The following is a 23,756-nucleotide window of genomic DNA, read 5'->3' as shown; positions in this document are numbered from 1 at the left end:
TGGTGCAAAAAGATAAAGAGAGAATCGGCAAAGCAGATATTGCTAATTTAAAATGCACAAAAGAAGCCAGACAGAAAAGAAAAGGGACCAAGAGAAGAAAAGAATATCAGAATGATTCAGATTATGCTCAGTAAGATTGTGACTGCAGTATCGATAGCTGCGACACTGCGCCTGCCACGAGAAGAAACGCAGATTGGCAGCAAAGTCGCTGCGGGCCGCCACGAGGGCGTCCCGCCACGCGGCAGCCAATAGAAGAAGAGCACCGAGTCTTCCTGCTGAAAAGACGACGAGCCATACAGCGGACGTACTCCAGCTAGCCAGCGGAGAAGAACAAATTATCTATGGACATTGTATCCTGTACTTTGCTTCGCTTAACGTATCAGAAGTTATGTACTCTGTTTATTTCTATTAATACAAGTTATTACTAATTGTTTGCTTTGAGGTGCATATCCTCACATCCTGGAAAAGTCCCTCGAATCGAACCCACTATTAATACAAGTTATTACTAATTGTTTGCTTTGAGGTGCATATCCTCACATCCTGGAAAACTCCCTCGAATCGAACCCATACTTTTGCTCTGCTTATCCGCTAAGGATGCAGCAGTAGGAAAATATTAGTGGTAAGTAATTCTTATCTATAACTGTTCTAGAACTGCAATCTTAACCTTTACATCGATTTTTCTCAAAAATACACTTTTTTACTTTCAGGTACCATTATTTGATAAACTAATGGGGTTAGCAACATGAAATTTGGTTAATTTGTACTGCAGATGGTAATAAGTTTACTACAAGTAAATTGAGAACCAGCGAATAATCTGTAACTGTTTTATAATAATTAATGTACAAAAAAAGGTAAATTTTACTAATGAAAGAATAATTTTTTTCTTCAAAACCATAAGAGTATTATGTTCATTTTATATGTGTTATAAATATGCAGTAAAATTTTCATTGTCTTATCACTTATAGTTCTTTTGAAAAATGTACCTAATGAAACGGTAAAATAGGGTTGGCAGAATGGGGATAAAAATTGCCTTCCGTCTCCCCTTAAACAGATGTGTCGCAAGTAAAAGGTGACAGACAGAATCAGAACTCTCTTCAGTATAGACAATGCTACATAGTAGAATCGAAATAACTAGTCTTGATGATACTCTTGAACTGGCTGCTGTAGAGCTTGTAGAAGTGGCAGAACAGGGACACGGCCAGGCGGAACAGCACTTACGTCTTCTAACAAGGGAACCTCCCCATCGCACCCCCCTCAGATTTAGTTATAAATTGACACAGTGGATAGGCCTTGAAAAACTGAACACAGATCAATCGAGAAAACAGGAAGAAGTTTTGTGGAACTATGAAAAAATAAACAAAATATACAAACTGAGTAGTCCAAGTGTAACATATCCAACATTAAGGACTGTGTACCACGAAGAGCGCAGTGGTCCCGTGGTTAGAGTGAGCAACTACGAAACGAGAGGCCCTTGGTTCGAGTCCTCCCTCGAGCAAAAATTTTACTTACTTTATTTTCGCAAATTTACGATCTGACCGTTCATTCATTGACATCTCTGTTCACTGTAATAAGTTTAGTGTCTGTGTTTTGCGACCGCACCACAAAACCGTGCGATTAGTAGACGAAAGGACGTGCCTCTCCAATAGGAACCGAAAACATTTGATCGCAAATTCATAGGTCAACCGATTCCTCCACAGGAAAACACGTCTGAAATATTCTATACGACACTGGTGACGGCATGTGCGTCAGATTACAGGAATATGTTGTCGATCCACCTAACTTGCACACTTGGCGAATGGGTAAAAAGATTCTTCTATCTTGCCCGATTTAGGTTTTCTTGTAGATGTGATAATCACTCCCAAAAAAGTGATGATAACATTGAGTTTGTCACATAAACGGCAACAAATGAATGCAGCAGTTTCACAGTCGTACAGTTTTCCCTGTGCTCTGTCAAAACAAACATTTTTGACGTTTTCAAGTTTTTCCGTGTGTAGACCGTCAAATCCTGCATGTGTCCAAGCAAATCTGAACATGTCCTGGAATTTTGGAGAGCAAAGTTGATCATGTCTGAGTGCATGAACTTTGATAATTGTCTGAAAATAAAAAACTAAATCTTTTCACTCGAGGGAGGGTTGAACCAGGGACCTTCCGTTCCGTAGCTGCTCACGGTAACCACGCGACCACGGTGCTCCTCAGTAAATAGGTACCTTTTTGTGACATATCTTGCACACGGACAACTCAGTTTGTATATTTTGCTTATTTTTTCTTCCTGTTTTCTCAATTGATCTGTGTTCAGTTTTTCATGGCCTATCCCTGTGCCAACTTATAACTAAATCTGAGGGGGGTGCGATGGGGAGGTTCCCTTGTAAGTGTTGAGGGCGCTGCCGTCACATTGTCATCCTGAACAGCGGACAGTCAGCGTGCAGTTGGCTGACGTCGTCTCACAGCCCTGTGTGCTCTGCCGTTCTGGCATGTCGGCGCTTTAGACTTCACGCCGGAACGATTTCAGATGCTGCTTCCTATATGATCAAAGCAAGAATAGCCCTCCGAGTATTTAATCCCAATTTGAGCCATGTAACGTGCTTTGCTCATGAAGTTCATCACCTTGCTGAAGATGTACGTTCCACGTTTGTTAATGTAAATAAATTGATTTCATCCACAAAGAAAGTGTTTCTAAAGGCTCCTGCTCGCACCAAGGCCTACAAAGAAAAACTATCAAACGTGCCTTTACTTCCCGAACCAGTGGTAGCTCGTTGGGATGCGTGGGTCGAAACCGTGCCTGTTGCTGCCCCCACATATCGTGCTGTATCCATCCACACCACTGTGTCACCAACACCTGTGTTTTGAACCACACATGTCTGACTTCGTGTATGCATAAATTTTGTAATTCGCATGAATCTCTCTATCTGCTTTTAATGCAATGGATTAATTACCTACGTACTCCGTTTTATCTATTTTGCACGTCTACTAAATATGCTCTTCCAGTATGGAAGAACGTTGATCAACGCAACATTTCAACGCTCTAAAACCAATATATTCTTGTTTTAGACCAATTGTTGCATGCAAATCCGTACTACATTTTACAATCAAAATAACAGATGTTGTCGAACCCTGGTCGACTATACTAGATGGGAAACCTTCCTGCGCAAGTAAAATTTGACTGTCTGACCTGACTGGTCCGATACAAGTAGCGGATCTGTCCTCAGACTGCAGTGCTAGTTAGTGATATTTCACAACAGATTTTGGATAAAGTGATCTGGTGTAACAGGCCCTAAGCACTGTATGTGGAGTAGGGTCTGTTTGAAGCCTCTTTAACTCTTTACTGTGATATGAGATGTAGTAGCTATGAAAGTAACGTCATAAATTAAAATATCCAGAATTTATTTTATAAACACCGTTGGAGATTGCAAGGGTTGAAAAGTTATGACTTACAAACTCGTCTCATTTAGTATGTGACAGCTCACATTGACAACCTTCTTTATTCATTGTTATCGTTCAGAGATGAGTAAGGATATCAAGTAGGATATCAGGCGATCGCATCACTCTCATCACAGTGGTACATTAGGGAAGCAGTGATGCACAGCGTCACATTGACAGCGAATCAAGATAATTCTCCTATAGGGGCAGAACGGCCATTCTGAAGGTCACCACTCCTATTACAACGAAAGAATCGTCGTGCTTCTCTGTCCGAGGCATGCTGCTGCAGCAGCGTATGTTTGACGTGAGCTGTGCCGGAGGGTGTCGAATCGTATTGCTCGAGGTAGCCCTACGTCACTGTCAGTCACCTATGCTCCCACTAAAGTCCGCCAACACCACTTAGATGTTACATGCCTGCTCTTTTCTGTGTACCCCGTCGAATGTCAAAGCCTCCTCATTTTCCCATCCCCATTCCGAGTATTAATAGTCAGCTCTTCTCCACATCCCCAGTTCCAATGTTAATATAATTCACTCTACCATTCTACTTTGAGTGCCTCATCGGAACCATCAACGTTTGTAAAAAAAGCGCACTCTTCCGTGCAACCTAACAGATTTTCTCTCCTCTTCAAATTTTCTTCCTGTGTCTCGCTTAGCAGCCTACGTTCTGTAAATTTATAAATTCCCCTTACTCCCTCCATCGGCTCTGTAAAAACTCCGCTCCAGACCTAATTCTCTAGCGCCCATCTCTGCTCAGAAAGTGGAACGGAGGAGACAGAGGAGAGATGTCACAGTCCATCCACCATTGAGAAGGTGTGTTCTTTTGTCAGTGCGACTAACCACCGTGGGGAAATAATGGAAAAATAGGTTTTGTTCTTTTAACACTTCATAGGAGAGTCATCTGCATCGCTACAAGAGCACAGATTGTGGTGTTGTTTGGTCACATGTCTACAGATGTTGTCTGTATCCACAGACCATCATAAATCCCGGTGACTTCAGTGTAATTATATTCTCTGAATAAAAGTGTCTTTATGTTGACCTTGTTGCATACTTATTTCAAGTAAATTCTGTACTATGCTTTCCGTGTGTGGTCCCGATTTCATGAAGCCGCGTTCCTTAGCAATTACACATCATGCGAAAGTTACTTTCTTACTTGCTTTTGAGCACACCATTGTAGATATGGGTCAAGGACATTTGGAGACGGGAACAAAATAACAAACGTTTTAGTGCTTGATGATATCGTGCCGCTAACAACGGGAGTTTCTGGGCCAGAACAGGAATTCGGTTTATTAAATGTATTTAGAAGTTTAACATTGGAATTTGGAATTTGTTGTAAGGACTATGGTACCAAACTGCTGAGGTTATCGATCGCTAGGTTTACGCACTACTTAATCTAACTGAAAGTAACTTACGCTACGGACAACACACACATCCATGCCCGAGGGAGGACTCGAATCTCCGATGGGAGGAACCGCGCGAACAGTGAAAAGACGCCTTAGACCGCACGGCTACCCCACGCGGCCGCTTAACATATCAATATGAATAGGATAATGAAAGCATTAGATTGTATTACTCTTAGTTTGACCACTGTCGGACTTTAAAAATGTACATTAGGCTCCTCAACGAAATGCATGAAACAAAATGCAGAATCAAAACAGGCGCATTCTGCGAAAGCAGTATCTGGACTGTCGTCAGAATCAAATTATTGAGTTTCAAAATCAAACGCCACATGAGTCACGTTCTTAAATTCTGTAACTTATTCCAGAGTATCGTACTCTGCCGCTTGTCTGGAATATTGAAGCATGGGCTGATACACTTGAGCAAACAGCTGGTTATAAATAATAGAAGACATTTTGATAATGAAAATTCTGGTTCTTAATTTAGTCTCAAAGTCAATGCAAAGAGTCCTTACAGAGTCTGATATCTTCATTGCATATGCCTTACATTTCCAGAAGAAATATACATCCAAAGGCAGTACGTAAATTTTTATGCGGAATGTTAAACCGTTCAATGTCTTAAATCGCAAAGAATCATTTACTATTTTGCATCCTTGTGAGCGCTCGCAGAATCACATTGCAGTATACACTTTTGGTTATTTGTGGTGTTATCATTAAGAACAATCGCGAGAAATAATTTGAAAGCGTCCTTTGAGATCTTCCCACTTGCGCTAGTCTTTAGTTGTGTATTTGGTGAAAGACTGTCTTCAACAACCTTTTAACCTTCGGACCTAAAGTTTCTTCCTGGATACAAATTTACAGTTTTTGTTGATAGGTGTCCGCTCATTGAAAGTCCAACGTCTATTATTTGAATTGTATTGTGTGCACACTGGGCTAAGGCAACAGTTGATGTTTCCCCTTTTTTTAGATACTGTCGCACCAGAAGTTAGTTAATAAATAAATCCACTTTGATCAACGTTCCAAATTCATTGTGACTGTATTTGAAAATATGGAGTTCATAATTAAATCCACTCTGGTCAGTGTTTCAAATTCACTGTGCCTTTATTTGGGAACCTGGAGTTCTCTGGTTTACTTCTTCGAACAAGACGGGCCTCAGACTGACGAATATCTTGGTCTTTCTCTAGCTGTATATCTGTGGTTGTCATGAAACCAATGATGTTTCTACTGCACATTCACTATTCTGCCTTGAGACGTAGTATTAAAAAATGCTGCGCGTTTAAACTACACTCCTGGAAATGGAAAAAAGAACACATTGACACCGGTGTGTCAGACCCACCATACTTGCTCCGGACACTGCGAGAGGGCTGTACAAGCAATGATCACACGCACGGCACAGCGGACACACCAGGAACCGCGGTGTTGGCCGTCGAATGGCGCTAGCTGCGCAGCATTTGTGCACCGCCGCCGTCAGTGTCAGCCAGTTTGCCGTGGCATACGGAGCTCCATCGCAGTCTTTAACACTGGTAGCATGCCGCGACAGCGTGGACGTGAACCGTATGTGCAGTTGACGGACTTTGAGCGAGGGCGTATAGTGGGCATGCGGGAGGCCGGGTGGACGTACCGCCGAATTGCTCAACATGTGGGACGTGAGGTCTCCACAGTACATCGATGTTGTCGCCAGTGGTCGGCGGAAGGTGCACGTGCCCGTCGACCTGGGACCGGACCGCAGCGACGCACGGATGCACGCCAAGACCGTAGGATCCTACGCAGTGCCGTAGGGGACCGCACCGCCACTTCCCAGCAAATTAGGGGCACTGTTGCTCCTGGGGTATCGGCGAGGACCATTCGCAACCGTCTCCATGAAGCTGGGCTACGGTCCCGCACACCGTTAGGCCGTCTTCCGCTCACGCCCCAACATCGTGCAGCCCGCCTCCAGTGGTGTCGCGACAGGCGTGAATGGAGGGACGAATGGAGACGTGTCGTCTTCAGCGATGAGAGTCGCTTCTGCCTTGGTGCCAATGATGGTCGTATGCATGTTTGGCGCCATGCAGGTGAGCGCCACAATCAGGACTGCATACGACCGAGGCACACAGGGCCAACACCCGGCATCATGGTGTGGGGAGCGATCTCCTACACTGGCCATACACCACTGGTGATCGTCGAGGGGACACTGAATAGTGCACGGTACATCCAAACCGTCATCGAACCCATCGTTCTACCATTCCTAGACCGGCAAGGGAACTTGCTGTTCCAACAGGGCAATGCACGTCCGCATGTATCCCGTGCCAGCCAACGTGCTCTAGAAGGTGTAAGTCAACTACCCTGGCCAGCAAGATCTCCGGATCTGTCCCCCATTGAGCATGTTTGGGACTGGATGAAGCGTCGTCTCACGCGGTCTGCACGTCCAGCACGAACGCTGGTCCAACTGAGGCGCCAGGTGGAAATGGCATGGCAAGCCGTTCCACAGGACTACATCCAGCATCTCTACGATCGTCTCCATGGGAGAATAGCAGCCAGCATTGCTGCGAAAGGTGGATATACACTGTACTAGTGCCGACATTGTGCATGCTCTGTTGCCTGTGTCTATGTGCCTGTGGTTCTGTCAGTGTGATCATGTGATGTATCTGACCCCAGGAATGTGTCAATAAAGTTTCCCCTTTCTGGGACAATGAATTCACGGTGTTCTTATTTCAATTTCCAGGAGTGTATTTGTGCCGTATTTCTCTTGCTTTTTACGTTGTCCAAAATTTCAGGCGCCTTTCAATTCTTACTGTGTCGTACTGGGATATAATGTGTTGTTTTATCATCGGTTCTTTGATTGCCTTGTTTCCTCTAAATTGTTTGTTTTTCCTCCACACAATCAAATATTAATTTGAGGTTCAATGAGCTTTTTATGGATGATTGTCTCTTCAGTAACGAGCTGTAAGTCACAACTGTACGTGGATGTGTATAATAATGTAATCATAATACATTCAATACGATCTCCAGAAAAATTTTGTTAAAATACTAACAGTATACGATTTCTTTTCCGGTGAAGGTTAATAGCCAGTACAACTGTTAGCTTCTGTTGTACGAGTCCTGTATCAGCCACTGTTGCTAGAACTACAATCTTGAACACTATTAATCGTGTTATCTTATATACGAGGTGCGGCTAGAAAAAAACCGGACTGATGCTGGAAAAAACATTTATTTACAATTATTTACAATTTCATGTTATCTCCTTCAATGTACTCTCCTCCTCGGTCTCTACACCGCTCCATACGAATTTTCCACTGTTCATAGCAATGCTGCAGATCATTTTCGGTAAGTCCATACATTACTTCCGTCGCTTTTACTTTTACTGCTTCAACAGTCTCAAATCTAGTTCCTTTCAAAGCTGACTTGACTTTAGGGAAAAGAAAAAAGTCACAGGGGGCCAAATCAGGTGAGTAGGGTGGATGATCTAAGATGGGAATGTTGTGTTTTGCCAAAAACGTCTTCACTGACAACGCTCTGTGAGCTGGGGCATTGTCTTGGTGAAGGATCCATGACTTTTTTCTCCACAAATCGTTCCGTTTTCTCCGTACTCGCTCACGTAGGGTAGCCAGGACGCTAATGTAGTAATGCTGATTCACTGTTTGTTCCTCTGGTACCCAATCAATGTGCACAATCCCTTTGATGTCAAAAAAAACAATCATCATTGCCTTGAATTTCGATTTTGACATTCGTGCTTTTTTTTGTCGTGGAGAACCAGGAGTTTTCCAATGCATCGATTTTGTAAGAAGGTGGAATCACTTTCAATGTTTTCCAGGATGTCAGAACAAATCATTCTTCGGCGTTCCTTCTGTTCAATTGTGAGACACTTTGGAACCATTTTTGAACGCACTTTGTTCATGTTGAAACTTTCATGAAGAATCTGCCTAACACTTTCCTTGTCAACTCCTGTTAACTCAGACACTGCTCTGATTGTTAAACGGCGATCTTGTCGAACAAGTTTACCGATTTTTTCAATGTTTGCATCAGTTTTTGCTGACAATGGTCTACCAGTGCGAGTGTCATCAGTGGTGTCTTCGCGGCCATCTTTAAATCGTTTAAACCACTCAAACACTTGTGTTCGCGATAAACAATCATCGCCGTACACTTGTTGTAACATTACAAACGTTTCACTTGCAGATTTTCCTAGTTTGAAACAAAATTTGATGTTAACACGCTGTTCTTTCTGTACACTCAACATTTTCCGACGCACAGACAAAACGTCAACTACTTAAAACAGACGCCACGGGCAGACTGAGTGCAGGAGGCAGATGAAACTCGAGCAGTAGGCGGAGCGAGAGTCACGTGACAGGCCACGCGACTTTCAGCCTTATTGAATTCGTTTTATTGTTTCACCAGTACTAGTCCGGTTTTTTTCTAGCCACACCTCGTATAGTCGCTTTCTTCATCCACTGTCGTATCCATTGCAACTCCAGTTGAGCAGTCAAATGAATGATCATGTTTCTGGACAAACCGATTCACAAAAATCATTGCGACAGCGTCGTCATCACGTCCTACACCGTCTTCTGATGGATAAAGCTTTAACTTGTAAGCGATAATGCTTAAAACATTCCAACGTTTGGTGGATTAGTTCATTTTTGCTGTATATATATGAGAATACTGACATACGTATACTAAACATGTTCACTACTTGCTGAGGTAACTGACTGACTGGCGTGTTAACCTCCACTTCTCCAAAACCGCAAGCGCTGCAGTGTACAAACCAAGAGCAACATAATCAAACGCCGTCGTAGGCGGGGAAATGTGAGACAGGTCTGTGTAGATATTTTTAATTAGAAATTCCTGTTCGAGCCGAGAGACATCCCTTCTAAGAAGTGGAGAACTGTTTCAGGTGTCGGTTTGCGATAAGAAAAGACGTTATCTCTAGCTTCAGAAAGTTAATACATTATGCAATGACTGAAGTTGCGAGCTCTATAGCGGACCCAAATTTCGTAAACACTTGACGCTATCACTGGACTGCAGCTGTATTACGGCGATAAAAACCAGGACGAAATTAAAGCAATCAACTTTATAGACAGTAGGCTTTGAAAGACGTGGCACCTTTAGTTGTGAGGCAGAGACTATGTTATCCAAACGAGTAGTGTTGCTGCTAGCTGCGTGCCTGGTCTCCATAGCAGAAGCCGCGCTCTGGCCGGCGGCAGCCGACTCCCACCAATCTCCGCTCACTCTCTCGCGAGCGGGGGCCGTCAACCAGTTCCCTGACGGCTTCATGCTGGGCGCAGCCACCGCTGCCTACCAGATCGAGGGCGGCTGGGACGCCGATGGTGAGTGACAGAGGCTGTAGGGACAGAAATTCACAAGTGCTAGTGCTAGTGTATCTTCCTCTCCACTTTGCCAAACGGCCTTGTTAAGTTAGTAACACCGGTCTCTCTCCCCCCTCCCCCCTCTGATCACCGCAGTTAAACAACGATGGTCCCGGTTAGTACTTGGCTGGGCGACCGTCTGGAGAAAGCCGGGTGGTGATAGTTTTAAGAACGCCCACGTCGTCCAGGTGGTGTCCAGCTGAAAGAGGTGCACCAGGACGTCGTGCCGCACGATACTTGTTTTTCCGCACTTTTACTTCGAATTATGGTCACCTACATGGTAAAAGACCCAATCATCAAGAAGTAAACGATGAATCTTAATGTTTTACCGCCGTAATGAGTATTTCATAAGGTTTTGTGCTTGCACCCAGATGACGTCGACATCCTGCCACAATATTTAGCCTCACAACCATTCAGCCTCTCTAGTGAGTTAAGCACTTTCTCAATGAAAAACTCATGCTTGAATGGTTCACGGGAATCGCTTTGTATGGTCTTGTGTAATTTGCATATTATATCCGCAAGGCTACTGCTCGTGATCTTTCGGTGCTGCTGACTCATTACTGTTGTGGTTCACCTGTTTATGTGGGGCTCGCTAGAAAAGAGCCGGCGAGTTTATAAGGTCATCGTAGTCCAATGCTCCCTGCCGGAGAAAGAGACCGCGGTTTCCATATGCGTGTGTCGGGGAAAGCATAGCCACAAGCCGCGGACCAATTGTACGAGCACGGGAAAGGTCTTCGTGCCCGACTTAACTGTCCTGGCTTCGATTCTCCATCTGTGTTAAAATCGTTGCATTCGTTTGTTTGCGCATGACAGTTCCTTAGTGCCGAAAGTGATGATTATTGGCATTTACTGAGTTGACATCCTGTTTCCGTTCAAAAAAATCTTCAAATGTGTGAGAAATCTTATGAAACTTAACTGCTAAGGTCATCAGTGCCTAAGCTTACACACTTCTTAACCTAAATTATCCTAAGGACAAACACACACATCCATGCCCGAGGGAGGACTCGAACCTCCGCCGGGACCAGCCGCACACTCCATGACAGCAGCGCCTTACACCGCTTTTTTTTTTAATCTCATTTTGTTCGTTTTGTTCGTTGTATCTGCTCGGGGCGGACGTCGCAAGACACCAGTTTCAGTTCGTTGTTGACCCATTAACTCAGTTTTTTTATTACAGAGGACAGCTAACCCTCTGACCGAACATGCTGAGCTACCGTGCCGGCAACTCTCGCGGCCCTGTCTCTGTCAATTAAGTCGTTACCTACAAGTATTTCAACTGCTTCTTTAATAATGGACTCCCAATACACGGAGACAGACTACTGGATTCTGGTTTCTCCACAGATTATTCCGTGACCCTCGTATTCATTTAAAGAAAGGTACTTTTTTTAAGGAAGAGATGCAGGTTTCTTTCCAAAGATTTTCCAGAATTAGAGTTTTAATCCAATTAAAAATATTTTTAATTCTCACAAACAAGATAATTTTTCCCAAAGCTTTTTCTTTTCGAAATAATGATTTAGTTCTCGCCTAAGAAGATATAATCTGTTCTGTAGGAATGTTTTTCCTTTTTCCTTAAGAAACGTTTAATTCTTTTCCGACTATGGCTATTTTTATGAAGTTCAATTTTTCGAAGGACAACCTCAATTTTAAGCAAGAAGAGTTTCAATGTTTTATGACAGAAGAGTTCAGTTTCATCTAAAAATTGCTCTACAGTATGTGTCGAAAACACACACACGGACCGATACCTGCGCAAAGTGTCAAATCACCACCCGAGTCACAAATGAGGCATGATTAATACGCTGGTAACACGAGTAAGACGAATATGAGAGACGCAGAATCTCAGTCGCGAGACTGAAAAGTGTTCTGAGGAGCAATCGGTAATCCAGAAGTTACATTAGAGGTGAGCAAGTGACACACTGGAAAAAGAAATTTTGGGTACGGTCTTTCTGCAATACATTCCCAGAGTGACGAACAGAATCGGCCATATAGTGCGCAAACACAGCGTAAAGACGATTTATTATCCGACAAAGAAGATCAAAGAGAGTTTCACATCGGCAGAGGACAAAAGGGACCAACTTGACAATGTCGGGAATATACCGCATACCATGTAGATGCAGAAAAGTTCATATTGGAATGATTGGACGATCAGGGCCAGGATCAGCATCAGAGAACGTAAGCGGCATTGCAGATTGGGGCAGGTGGAGAAATCGGCCGTGTGAGATTAACCACACATTAAAATTAGCCGACACGGAAGATCTTGCTGTAGAGTAGATCTGCCACGCCCGCTTGGCCAGAGAAGCTATAGAAGTACACAAACATGAGAACAGCTGCAAGAAGAAAGAAGAAAGCCTCAAGATGGATTCCCGTGCTGCAGCGAACGACCGCTGCAGGTAGCGAGGGGAGAACATCACCGGAAATGACCACGGAAAGGGTCTTGTGCGTTGGCGCGCCAGGTAAATACAATCTGCGGCTGCGAGCTTGACTCCAGTCCACCATCAGCAATGGTGGCCGAAGCCTTGGCAGTGCCAGCCACTGGTGATGGCGAAACATCAAAAAAATCATCAAACAAACGTCACCCGAAAAACCCGAGATAGAATCCAACAGGCAGTTTGACGACGAGTTGCCACGAAAGCCTTAACAATTTCACTCCTAATTTTCTTTTAAGAAACTTTATACTTTTTCGAAGCTCAGTTTTAATAACTCGAAGAAAAGGGTTGGCAGCCCCTTAGAAATACATTCGCTCCCTTCATTTGCCTTCTGCATCCCGTGGATTTACAAAACTTCTGTTGAAATTACCGTCGCTTCGATCTGAAACTTAAATTACTTTGCTCAGTTTTTTCACCAGTCTCAGTCAAACGTCACTCTCCTAGTATATGACGGTGATTCGGGTACCACGTCAAGACGCAGTATGAATGTGGAGTCTGAAATAATGTTGTTGGCAAGTAGACACAAGTTCCCTGTAGCTCTGCAGTAGTGCAAGGCATACCCTATGCCAGAAATCTCCCATTTGCCACACTATTTACCGAGTTAACTGAACTTTTACATCCTAGTCCCAACAGGATAGTAAAACTCTCATTCACAGAGAGGTAGCTTATTAAATCAGAGTTGCTTTTTGGACATTTCTGATCCACTACTCCTCATTTTACAGGAAAGGGTGAGAGCATATGGGACCGGATGTTGCACGAACATCCAGAATACGGCACCAACGGCGACAACGGGGATGTGGCCTGCGACTCGTATCACAAGTATGCGGAGGACGTACAGGCTCTGAAGAATTTGAGTGTAAGTATGGATTAAACCCTTCATCGAAACTGTCTCCCTATGTTAACTTCAGCTTGCTTCTCCTGTTACGACTTCGAATTCAGATATTGTCGAGTACCTACCTACAGTATCGTAAATTGGGATGGAGTTGCAAACTTCAGTTACAGTAATTGTTTATTCGTAACTATTTCGTCGCTTTAAATGAGTTCACGTTGAACTTTGTTTTGCTGATTGTTAAAGAACGCAGTGAACTGTTTACGTGCCTTAAGCGCTTATTATTCGAATCATAAACAAGAAATAAGACGAACGTACTTAAAAATTTATCTCACTGTTACATCAAAAGGTGAAATTTCGTAGTGGCTGACCAGGTTGTGTTTACTTTCACGAGAGTGTGACCCCTGTCCAGTTCAGAAATTAAGGACGTGTGTTGTGTTATGAAAAAACTCTATTAAAGCTTGTGGAAAGAATCTTTCACTTTGCTGCAGAGGGTGCTCTGTATTGAAACTTCCTGGCAGATTAGAACTGCGTGTCGGACCGGGACTCGAAACCTCGTCCCTCGCAAGCAGTGTTCTTACCGACTGAGCGCCCAGGCACGACTCACGACCTGTCCTCAGATTTTTACTTCTGTCAGTGGCTTTCTCTTACTTTCCAACCTTCTCAATTCTCCTTCGATAGTTTGGAGAATAACGCTCCTGGAAAATGGGTATTACTATTGAAGCTGTTCCTCCCATTAATGTTCTACTGCGAAAAAAGACCTCCAAATTGGGAACTACATACTTTATGAAAAGGTGGTTAAGATTTGATGCCTGTAATTAAAAAGTCTGCAGCCATCTTAAGCCTGCAGCAAACATACAATGAAAAATTGCAGCACCAAAAAAGAATTAACGAAGAGTAATGATATTTCGGGAATACATTTGTCTTGGTAACATATTTGATTAAAATTGGAGTATCACAGGTAAATGCGAGACAAGCCATTGCAGATGTGAACGACTGGTACATTAATAACCGATGTAATCACCAGACTGTTGAACGCAAGCATGCAGACGTGCGTCAACTGTGTTGTACAGGTCTCGGATGTCAGTTTGTGGGATGGAGTTACATGCCTGTTGCATATTATTGGTTAATACAGCAACGGATAATACTGGTTTTGAATGACGCTGGAGTTGTCAGTGAATGACGTCCGACATGCGCACTATTAGAGACAGATCTGGTGGTCGAAAAGGTTACGGGAGCATGTGAACACCCTGTTTATAATGCTACGTTCGAACAGCAGTATGTGAGACACCGTTATCCTGTTGAAAAAGAGCCCCTGGAACGCTCAGGTCGACCCACTAGATTGACGTAGAAATCTGCAGTCAGGGTTCGTGAGATAACCAAGTGAGTGCTCTCATTGTCATACGAATTCGCACGTGTAAATCTAGGTGTAGGTCCGGTGCGTCAAGGCAGTACACAGGCTTGTTGCAGGCGTTCACCTGGCCCCTTTTTGCCAGTGCTAGACTGATTTTTATGTCTTCCATGCTTTGTTCGTCGTTGGTTATTCTGCTGCCTAGGTATCGTAATTCCTTAACTTCTTCTACTTCGAGACCATCAGTCATGATGTTAAGTTTCTCACTATTCTCTTTTCTGCTACTCTTCATTACTTTCGTCTTTCTTCGATTTACTTTCAGTCCACTTTCTGTACTCATTAGACTGTTCGTTCCATTCAGCAGATCATGTCATCAGCGAAACCAGCCGGCCGCGGTGGCCGAGCGGTTCAAGGCGCTTCAGTCCGGAACCGCGCGACTGCCACGGTCGCAGGTTCGAATCCTGCCTCGGGCATGGATGTGTGTGACGTCCTTAGGTTGGTTAGGTTTAAGTAGTTCTAAGTTCTTGGGGGCTGATGACCTAAGATGTTGAGTCCCATAGTCTCAGAGTCTCCTGAACCTTTCTTTTATTTCCATCATTGCTTCTTCGATGTACAGATTGAACAGTAGGGGCGAAAGGCTACGTCCGTGTCTTACACCCTTTTTAATCCGAACATTTCGTTCTTGGTCGTCCACTCTTAATATTCCCTCTTGGTTCTTGTACATATTGTATATTACTCGTCTGTCCCTATAGCTTATCCCTATTTTTCTAGTATTTCGAACATATTACACCATTTTATATTATCGACCGCTTTTTTGTGGTCGATAAATCCTAAGAATTAATCTTGATTTTTCTTTAATCTTGCTTACATTATCAACCGCTACGTCACAATTGCCTCTCTGGTGCCTTTCCTTTCCTAAAGCCAAACTGATCATCGTCTAACACAGCCTCAATTTTCTTTTCCATTCTTCTGTGTATTATTATTGTCAGCAACTTGGATGCATGAGCTATTAAGCTGATTGTGCGATAATTCTCGCACCTGTAAGCTCTTGCAGTCTCCGGAAATGTGTGGATGATATTTTTTCGAAAGTCAGATGGTATGTCACCGGACTCATACATTCTACACAACAACGTGAATAGTCGTTTTGCTGCCACTTCACCTAATGATTTTAGAAATTCTGATGGAATGTTATCCATCCCTTCTGCCTTTTTTGATCATAAGTCCTCCAAATCTCTATTAAATTCCGATTCTAATACTGGGTAACCTGTCACCTCTAAATCGACTCCTATTTCATCTATCACATCAGACATATCTTCCTCCTCAGAGCTGTCTTCGATTTACTCTTTCCAGCTATCCGCTCTCACCTTTGCATTTAACAGTGGAATTCCCGTTGCACCCTTAATGTTATCATCCTTCCTTTTATTTCCACCGAAGGTTGTTTTGACTTTCCTGTACTTCCGACAATCATTTCGTTTTCGATTTTTTCACCTTTTTCATGCAGCCTTTAAAGAGTAAAATAATGGAAATGTCGTGTGGCTAGGGCCTCCCGTCGGGTAGGCCGTTCGCCTGGTGCAGGTCTTTCGATTTGACGCCACTTCGGCGACCTGCGCGTCGATGGGGATGAAATGATGATGATTAGGACAACACAACACCCAGTCCCTGAGCGGAGAAAATCTCGAACCCGGGCCCTTAGGATTGACAGTCTGTCACGCTGATCACTCAGCTACCGGGGCGGACCATTAAAGAGTAAATTTAGTAGATCGAATGATTATTTCACATACTGTAACTGCAGTTGGCCGTTGCAGCCTGGTGTTGCAGGGAGACTGGTTGATTTAGGGAAAGATGTTGGGGCTTTGCAGCTGGTGTACAGTTGGCCTTTCGCGTCCTATGGGCGGGAAAGGAGATGGCGTCCTGAATTGCTTTTTATATTTCTCTAGAAGCATAACTGCGTTTGTCGAGGTAACTTCACACTCAGAACGGTCCACTTCAAAGTTCTAAAATGGTAGTGTCACATCAGGGGCTTCTTCATGGTGTGAAAACAGGAGTGTGCATTTACTGCAACACTAACTGTTGAACCGAACTTGTTTCACCAAATTGTGTCTTCTGGTGTGTATGTGAGCAGTACACACTATCTGATCAAAAGTATTTTCCACTACATGTGTCACTATAGGTGAAGCCAGCATTATAAATGGAGGCAGGGGAGTATTGTGGTGCCAGTAGAGAAGCTGTAAGAGCAGACTGGTCGCTCATGAGACTTAGAACGTTGGTTAGACATTGGATGCTATCTGAGCAACAGATCCGTCACGGACATTTCAATCCTTCTGAAGATACCGGTTATTGGTGATGTGATTGTGAAGTGAAAATGCAAAAAACTATCACAACTAAAGTGAGACCATGCAGATATCATATACTGACGGACAGGGGCCGGCGAGCACTGGGGAGGGGGTAGTAAAAAGCAATCACGTGAAATCAGCGGAAGGAGTCGGTGTGGCCGAACAGTTCTAGGTACTTCAGTCTGGAGCCGTGCGACCGCTACGGTTGCAGGATCGAATGCTGCCTCGGGCATTTATGTGTGTGACATCCTTAGGTTAGTTAGGTTTAAGCAGTTCTAAGTTCTATGGGACTGATGACCTCAGATGTTAAGTCCTACAGTGCTCAGAGCCATTTGAACCATTTTTTTTTTTTTTTTTTGTGAGTCACTTGTGAGTTCCAAAGTGCTATACACAGTCCAGATAGCACAGTAACTGTGCGTAGTGAGTTAAGAAAAGGAAAGGGATACGGTAATCGGTGAGAAACTCATAACTCAAACATTTCTGCAGCCATGTTAACTGACGCTTGATGTGGTGTAAAGAACGACGTCACTGGATAGTAGATGACTGGAAACAAGTGATTCGAGTGATTAATCACGCTGTACCCTGTGGAAGACGTATGGAAGGGTTTGGATTGGCGAATACCTAGAGAATCATACCTGCCAACAGTGTATTGCCAGGAGTGTAGTATGGAGAAGGTATTGTTCCGGTAAGGGCACTTTCGTGGTTGCGTGTGGTGGCCTATACTGCGCTTACCACAACGGAGAACGGGAAGGATATGAACAAATTTTACACCATAGAGTTCTAAATGCAGTACAGGAGCATTTCGGAGACGATGATTGCTTGTATCCGCTTGACAATATACCATTTAATAAAGCAACACATGTGAGGCATTAGTCTATGGAGAGTAACATTCCGTAAAGACTGGCCTGTCCGTACCCCTGACCTGAACCGAGTGGAAGTCCTTCAGGATGAACTGGGAAATTCAGTTCGCGCCAAACCCTAAATATGGCTCTGAGCACTATGTGACTTAACATCTGAGCTCATCAGTCACCTAGAACTTAGAATTACTTAAACCTAACTAACCTAAGGACATCACACACATCCATACCCGAGGCAGGATTCGAACCTGCGACCGTAGCGGTCACGCGGTTCCAGACTGAAGCGCCTAGAACCGCACGGCCACACCGGCCGGCCGCCAAACTCTAGTTTCCCACATTATTACCTTCTGTGGTTTTGGCTGTCGACCAAGAATGGGCTGTCAGTCCTTCACAGACATTCAGAGAACTCTTTGAAAGTGTCTCCAGCAGAGTTCAAGGCAAGGTGGACATACACTACACTAATACTTTGGTGTCTGGATACTTTTCGTCATATAGTGTACTGTGATCTCTTTTCAGGGGACAAATAACTAATAAAATGACCTATGGTTATTTCATGCAGTATATTCCAAGAACGCACACTGAGACGGCTTCTTTGAGATTTTTCAACCACATGGTACATCGGAATCTTGAAAGGCACGACTAATGCCAGACACATGCTCTAGTAACCACATCATTTCCCAAATAAGCTGCACTTTTGCACTTGGCATGTACCCTAGAAGCATACGAAGCCTTACATTGCAGTTACCATGTGTCATGGGCTACATTCGCAAGACTTTCTCCAACATCTCCACGCAAGCCGCTTCAGTGCTGTCATGAAAAGAAAATTTGCAGAGTGGTTTACATTCCGTTTTGGGAACGGGCTGTCCCTCGGTATAACTGATGGACACGATGGACAGATGACAGGCTCCTGCATCTACATGAAATGCTTAGCTGCACTCTCGCATAACTTAGCATCGTGATGTGCAACTCCGTATCCTACAGTATGGTTCCTCCACGATAAGTAGTGCAAACATTCCAAATGCGCTCCCTGCGGTTTCTACAAGGACGTGGGAGGGCACCTGGTCCAGTTTCCAGCGTCGTGACAGACTGTAGTCCCAACTGAACGGACAAAGCGGGCTTCTTGATCGCTCAAGATGACAACTTACTGCTGCGCATTTGTCATTACGTGCTATTCCAGATATGCAGTACAGCTACACGAAGTACATGTATTGGTTTGGGAGAGGTATGCTGGGGGGAAGACGTAGGAGATATACAAATGGTTCAAATAACTCTAAGCACAACGGGACTTAACATCTGAGGTCATCAGTCCCCTATACTTAGAACTACTTAAACCTAACTAACCTAAGGACATCACACACATCCATGCCCGAGTCAGGATTCGAACCTGCGACCGTAGCAGCCTCGTGATTCCGGACTGAAGCCCCTAGATCCGCTTGGCCACCGCGGCTGGCGGAGATTTACAGCTGAGGCTTACTTGGTTTCACGGCTCCTACGTGCAGATATACAGAATAGTGTACACATACTGACATAAGGAGAACAATGTTTGAAAAAAAGTTAGCATGATGATTCTTTCTTATGTGTTCAACATATTCCTCCAACAGCCTTACAGTGTTTCCGACGACATTTACTAAATAATTTATATTTCTATTCATTAAGAATGAACTGTTTATTCCTGTCTGCTGAAATCAATCGCATACCTAGTGCTATGCTCGTTCAGCTTCAGTGTTGTCCAAGAAACGGCTGAGTCTAATATTATTGAAAATAAAGTTATAAAGAATGTAGCAACCAGTCGCGGAAACATAATTTATTTATCTTGTTGCAAATCGATTTCGACTGATATCTGTCACCAGCGGTGCATTTTTCTAACCGACACACGCCATAAGTAGAGATACTGTCCTTGGCAGATTTCTGTCATGATAGAAATCTGCCAAGGACAGTATTTCTACTTATGGCGTGTGTTGGTTAGAAAAATGCACTGATGGTGACTGATATCAGTCGAAATCGATTTGCAAAAAGATAAATAAATTATGTTCCGCGACTGGTTGCTACATTCTTTATAGTTTTATATTCCACGGTCGCTGCACAGAAAGGGAACCTTATGGAGCTCAACATTCAAAAATTATTGATAGTCTTCCGGAAATCAAAGAACAAGGAAACAATTTGGGCCACTTTGTCTACGACAGTCTAGTCCTTATGAACGAAGAATGTAACTATATTCACAAGGTCTCAGTTTTCGGAATCCGTATTGACTCCTACTGAGTATATTTTCAATCTACGAGAAGATAACTGCATAACCATTAAATCTGTTATGTTGTTAAGCACAACACAGATGACAGAGAAATAATCTAAGCTTATGTACGTCTCATAGACCACAGTTCTTAAAAACTGGTGTGGCCTACACTTTTTCCCAATCACTTGGTATCCTATGTTAAACTGCTACAAGGCAGCAAGTTCTTTCGCATAAGTTACAGTTATCTCATCAGATACCGATGCCTTTCTTCTGTTTACATCAATATCTGTCATTTCACCATTCGTGCGAAGACAAAGAGGAAATCACTTTAGGTTCATGATAAATTAACTAACTCGAAAGACCCAGTTCAATACTGCGGCATTCTGTCTGTCATACTACGCTTCGTACCAATATCGTGACTGATCGACTGAACTTATGATTTAGATCATCTACCTGACCTCATCTAAGACCAAAATGTCTTGCGATTTCCATCACGGCAGCTGTCAAAATTTTACTATTGTTTCATTTGAGTCCCCCTCAAATTGATTTCCTTACTTTCATTTAGATATCGTTCAGGTTTTGTATGTCAACAAGAGTTTGACTTCACTAAGATCTGTGTCAAGCTCTCTTTGAAACATAAGTCCATAGCATCCAAAAAGACCGGCCAAGCGCGAGTGGGACTCATACACTGAGGGTTCCACATAAACTTAAATATGTATTTATGTAGTTCATTCATCCTGGGAATCGAGAATCTCAACGATTTTTTACTATTATCAGTTTAGATACTGGCAAGATATTGCTCTCGGGAATGCTAAGATCTTATGAAAAGCTCTAGTAGTCCCCCTGAGTACCCCGGTCATACGAAAGAAGCGATCAGGGGACTTCAGTTTATATACACTCCTGGAAATGGAAAAAAGAACACATTGACACCGGTGTGTCAGACCCACCATACTTGCTCCGGACACTGCGAGAGGGCTGTACAAGCAATGATCACACGTACGGCACAGCGGACACACCAGGAACCGCGGTGTTGGCCGTCGAATGGCGCTAGCTGCGCAGCATTTGTGCACCGCCGCCGTCAGTGTCAGCCAGTTTGCCGTGGCATACGGAGCTCCATCGCAGTCTTTAACACTGGTAGCATGCCGCGACAGCGTGGACGTGAACCGTATGTGCAGTTGACGGACTTTGAGCGAGGGCGTATAGTGGGCATGCGGGAGGCCGGGTGGACGTACCGCCGAATTGCTCAACACGTGGGGCGTGAGGTCTCCACAGTACATCGATGTTGTCACCAGTGGTCGGCGGAAGGTGCACGTGCCCGTCGACCTGGGACCGGACGGCAGCGACGCACGGATGCACGCCATGACCGTAGGATCCTACGCAGTGCCGTAGGAGACCGCACCGCCACTTCCCAGCAAATTAGGGACACTGTTACTCCTGGGGTATCGGCGAGGACCATTCGCAACCGTCTCCATGAAGCTGGGCTACGGTCCCGAACACCGTTAGGCCGTCTTCCGCTCACGCCCCAACATCGTGCAGCCCGCCTCCAGTGGTGTCGCGACAGGCGTGAATGGAGGGACGAATGGAGACGTGTCGTCTTCAGCGATGAGAGTCGCTTCTGCCTTGGTGCCAATGATGGTCGTATGCGTGTTTGGCGCAGTGCAGGTGAGCGCCACAATCAGGACTGCATACGACCGAGGCACACAGGGCCAACACCCGGCATCATGGTGTGGGGAGCGATCTCCTACACTGGCCGTACACCACTGGTGATCGTCGAGGGGACACTGAATAGTGCACGGTACCTCCAAACCGTCATCGAACCCATCGTTCTACCATTCCTAGACCGGCAATGGAACTTGCTGTTCCAACAGGACAATGCACGTCCGCATGTATCAAAAAAAAAAAATGGCTCTGAGCACAATGGGACTCAACTGCTGTGGTCATTAGTCCCCTAGAACTTAGAACTAGTTAAACCTAACTAACCTAAGGACATCACAAACATCCATGCCCGAGGCAGGATTCGAACCTGCGACCGTAGCGGTCTTGCGGTTTCAGACTGCAGCGCCTTTAACCGCACGGCCACTTCGGCCGGCTCCGCATGTATCCCGTGCCACCCAACGTGCTCTAGAAGGTGTAAGTCAACTACCCTGGCCAGCAAGATCTCCGGATCTGTCCCCCATTGAGCATGTTTGGGACTGGATGAAGCGTCGTCTCACGCGGTCTGCACGTCCAGCACGAACGCTGGTCCAACTGAGGCGCCAGGTAGAAATGGCATGGCAAGCCGTTCCACAGGACTACATCCAGCATCTCTACGATCGTCTCCATGGGAGAATAGCAGCCTGCATTGCTGCGAAAGGTGGATATACACTGTACTAGTGCCGACATTGTGCATGCTCTGTTGCCTGTGTCTATGTGCCTGTGGTTCTGTCAGTGTGATCATGTGACATATCTGACCCCAGGAATGTGTCAATAAAGTTACCCCTTCCTGGGACAATGAATTCACGGTGTTCTTATTTCAATTTCCAGGAGTGTATGTATAAATAGAAGATTTAATAAAATATTTTTTTGTTTACTTACTAAAACATGATGAATGTTCAAATGGCAGAAAGATATTTTCTATGCGATATACTTAAAAATGAACCTTTTGTCCTTTACTTGTACTGTGAAACCTACTTATTGCCAAATTTCATGGTTCTAGGTCAACTGGGATTATCCTATAGCTTTCGATGAATGAGTTTTCGAGTACCAAAATAGGTGACATAAATGGCCGTATCTTTTCACTGCATCGACTTAAAAGCTTAAACGTCTTACACCGCCAAGGGACCATGGACCTTAATATATGAGATAAATTTGAACTTGATACGTCTTTCCGTTCATGAGAGAAAAGTGTTCTTAACAGTTGAACGGACAGACAGACGGACAACAATACGATTTTATAAGGATTCTGTTTTCAAAGACTGGGCACGGAACGCTAAAAATAATACCGTCAACTAATTTTGTAGCCGTTCTTCTAATTGCACGAAAATATATAACAGTTTTGAATTTCTATGGTAAATTGCAATGAAATATTGTAAGAAATCCATAATATCCATCTTTTTATAGGTGTTTTACTGTTACTGGCGGTTTGGCTTAATACTTCACCGGTTAGCCGCGAATGTCAGCACGCTACTTCTGGGATGCGGTAAGGTGTACCGGCCCCAGCTCTAATCCGACTGGCGGATAAACGAAAAGGGCCGGTTCTCTGGCCACCCTAGTTGTGGATTTTAGGCAGTTTTCCACACCTGACACGGCGAATACTGGACTGATACCCAGATCTGGTCAGTTACACGAATCACAAACATTTAGAAAAAGGCAGAAATTCAGTCCTAGGGGACAAGGTGATGGCGACAGGAAGGCCCCCCCCCCCCCCAACATTTACAATGCCAAATCAGATAATTAGCATTGCGACCCTGTGTTGATAAGGGGTAAAGGTAAAATAACATGAGAAAGAAGAAGAAGAAGGCTGGTTTAGCAACCATCACCATAGCATAAAATTCATAATCTCATTGTATCTGCACTTTTCTTATAGTTCACCTTTGTCTTAGTTCACCTC

General features: G+C 44.2%; 1 protein-coding gene across 1 annotated transcript in view; it reads left to right on the top strand.

The window, feature by feature from the left end:
- Positions 1-9,876: 9,876 nt before the first annotated feature.
- The window catches only part of LOC124622240 (myrosinase 1-like), a 108,394-nt gene continuing 94,514 nt past the window's right edge, over positions 9,877-23,756 (top strand). Inside the window, exons 1-2 of the mRNA XM_047147894.1 lie at positions 9,877-10,108; positions 13,290-13,423. Of these exons, the coding sequence (XP_047003850.1) occupies positions 9,907-10,108; positions 13,290-13,423 (336 nt within the window). The 5' untranslated portion in view covers positions 9,877-9,906. The remainder of the gene's footprint in view (positions 10,109-13,289; positions 13,424-23,756) is intronic.

The sequence above is a fragment of the Schistocerca americana genome, chromosome 7 (genome assembly GCF_021461395.2).
Source record: "Schistocerca americana isolate TAMUIC-IGC-003095 chromosome 7, iqSchAmer2.1, whole genome shotgun sequence".
NCBI classification, from domain to species: Eukaryota; Metazoa; Arthropoda; class Insecta; order Orthoptera; family Acrididae; genus Schistocerca; species Schistocerca americana.
This window is presented reverse-complemented; position numbering and strand designations above follow the sequence as displayed.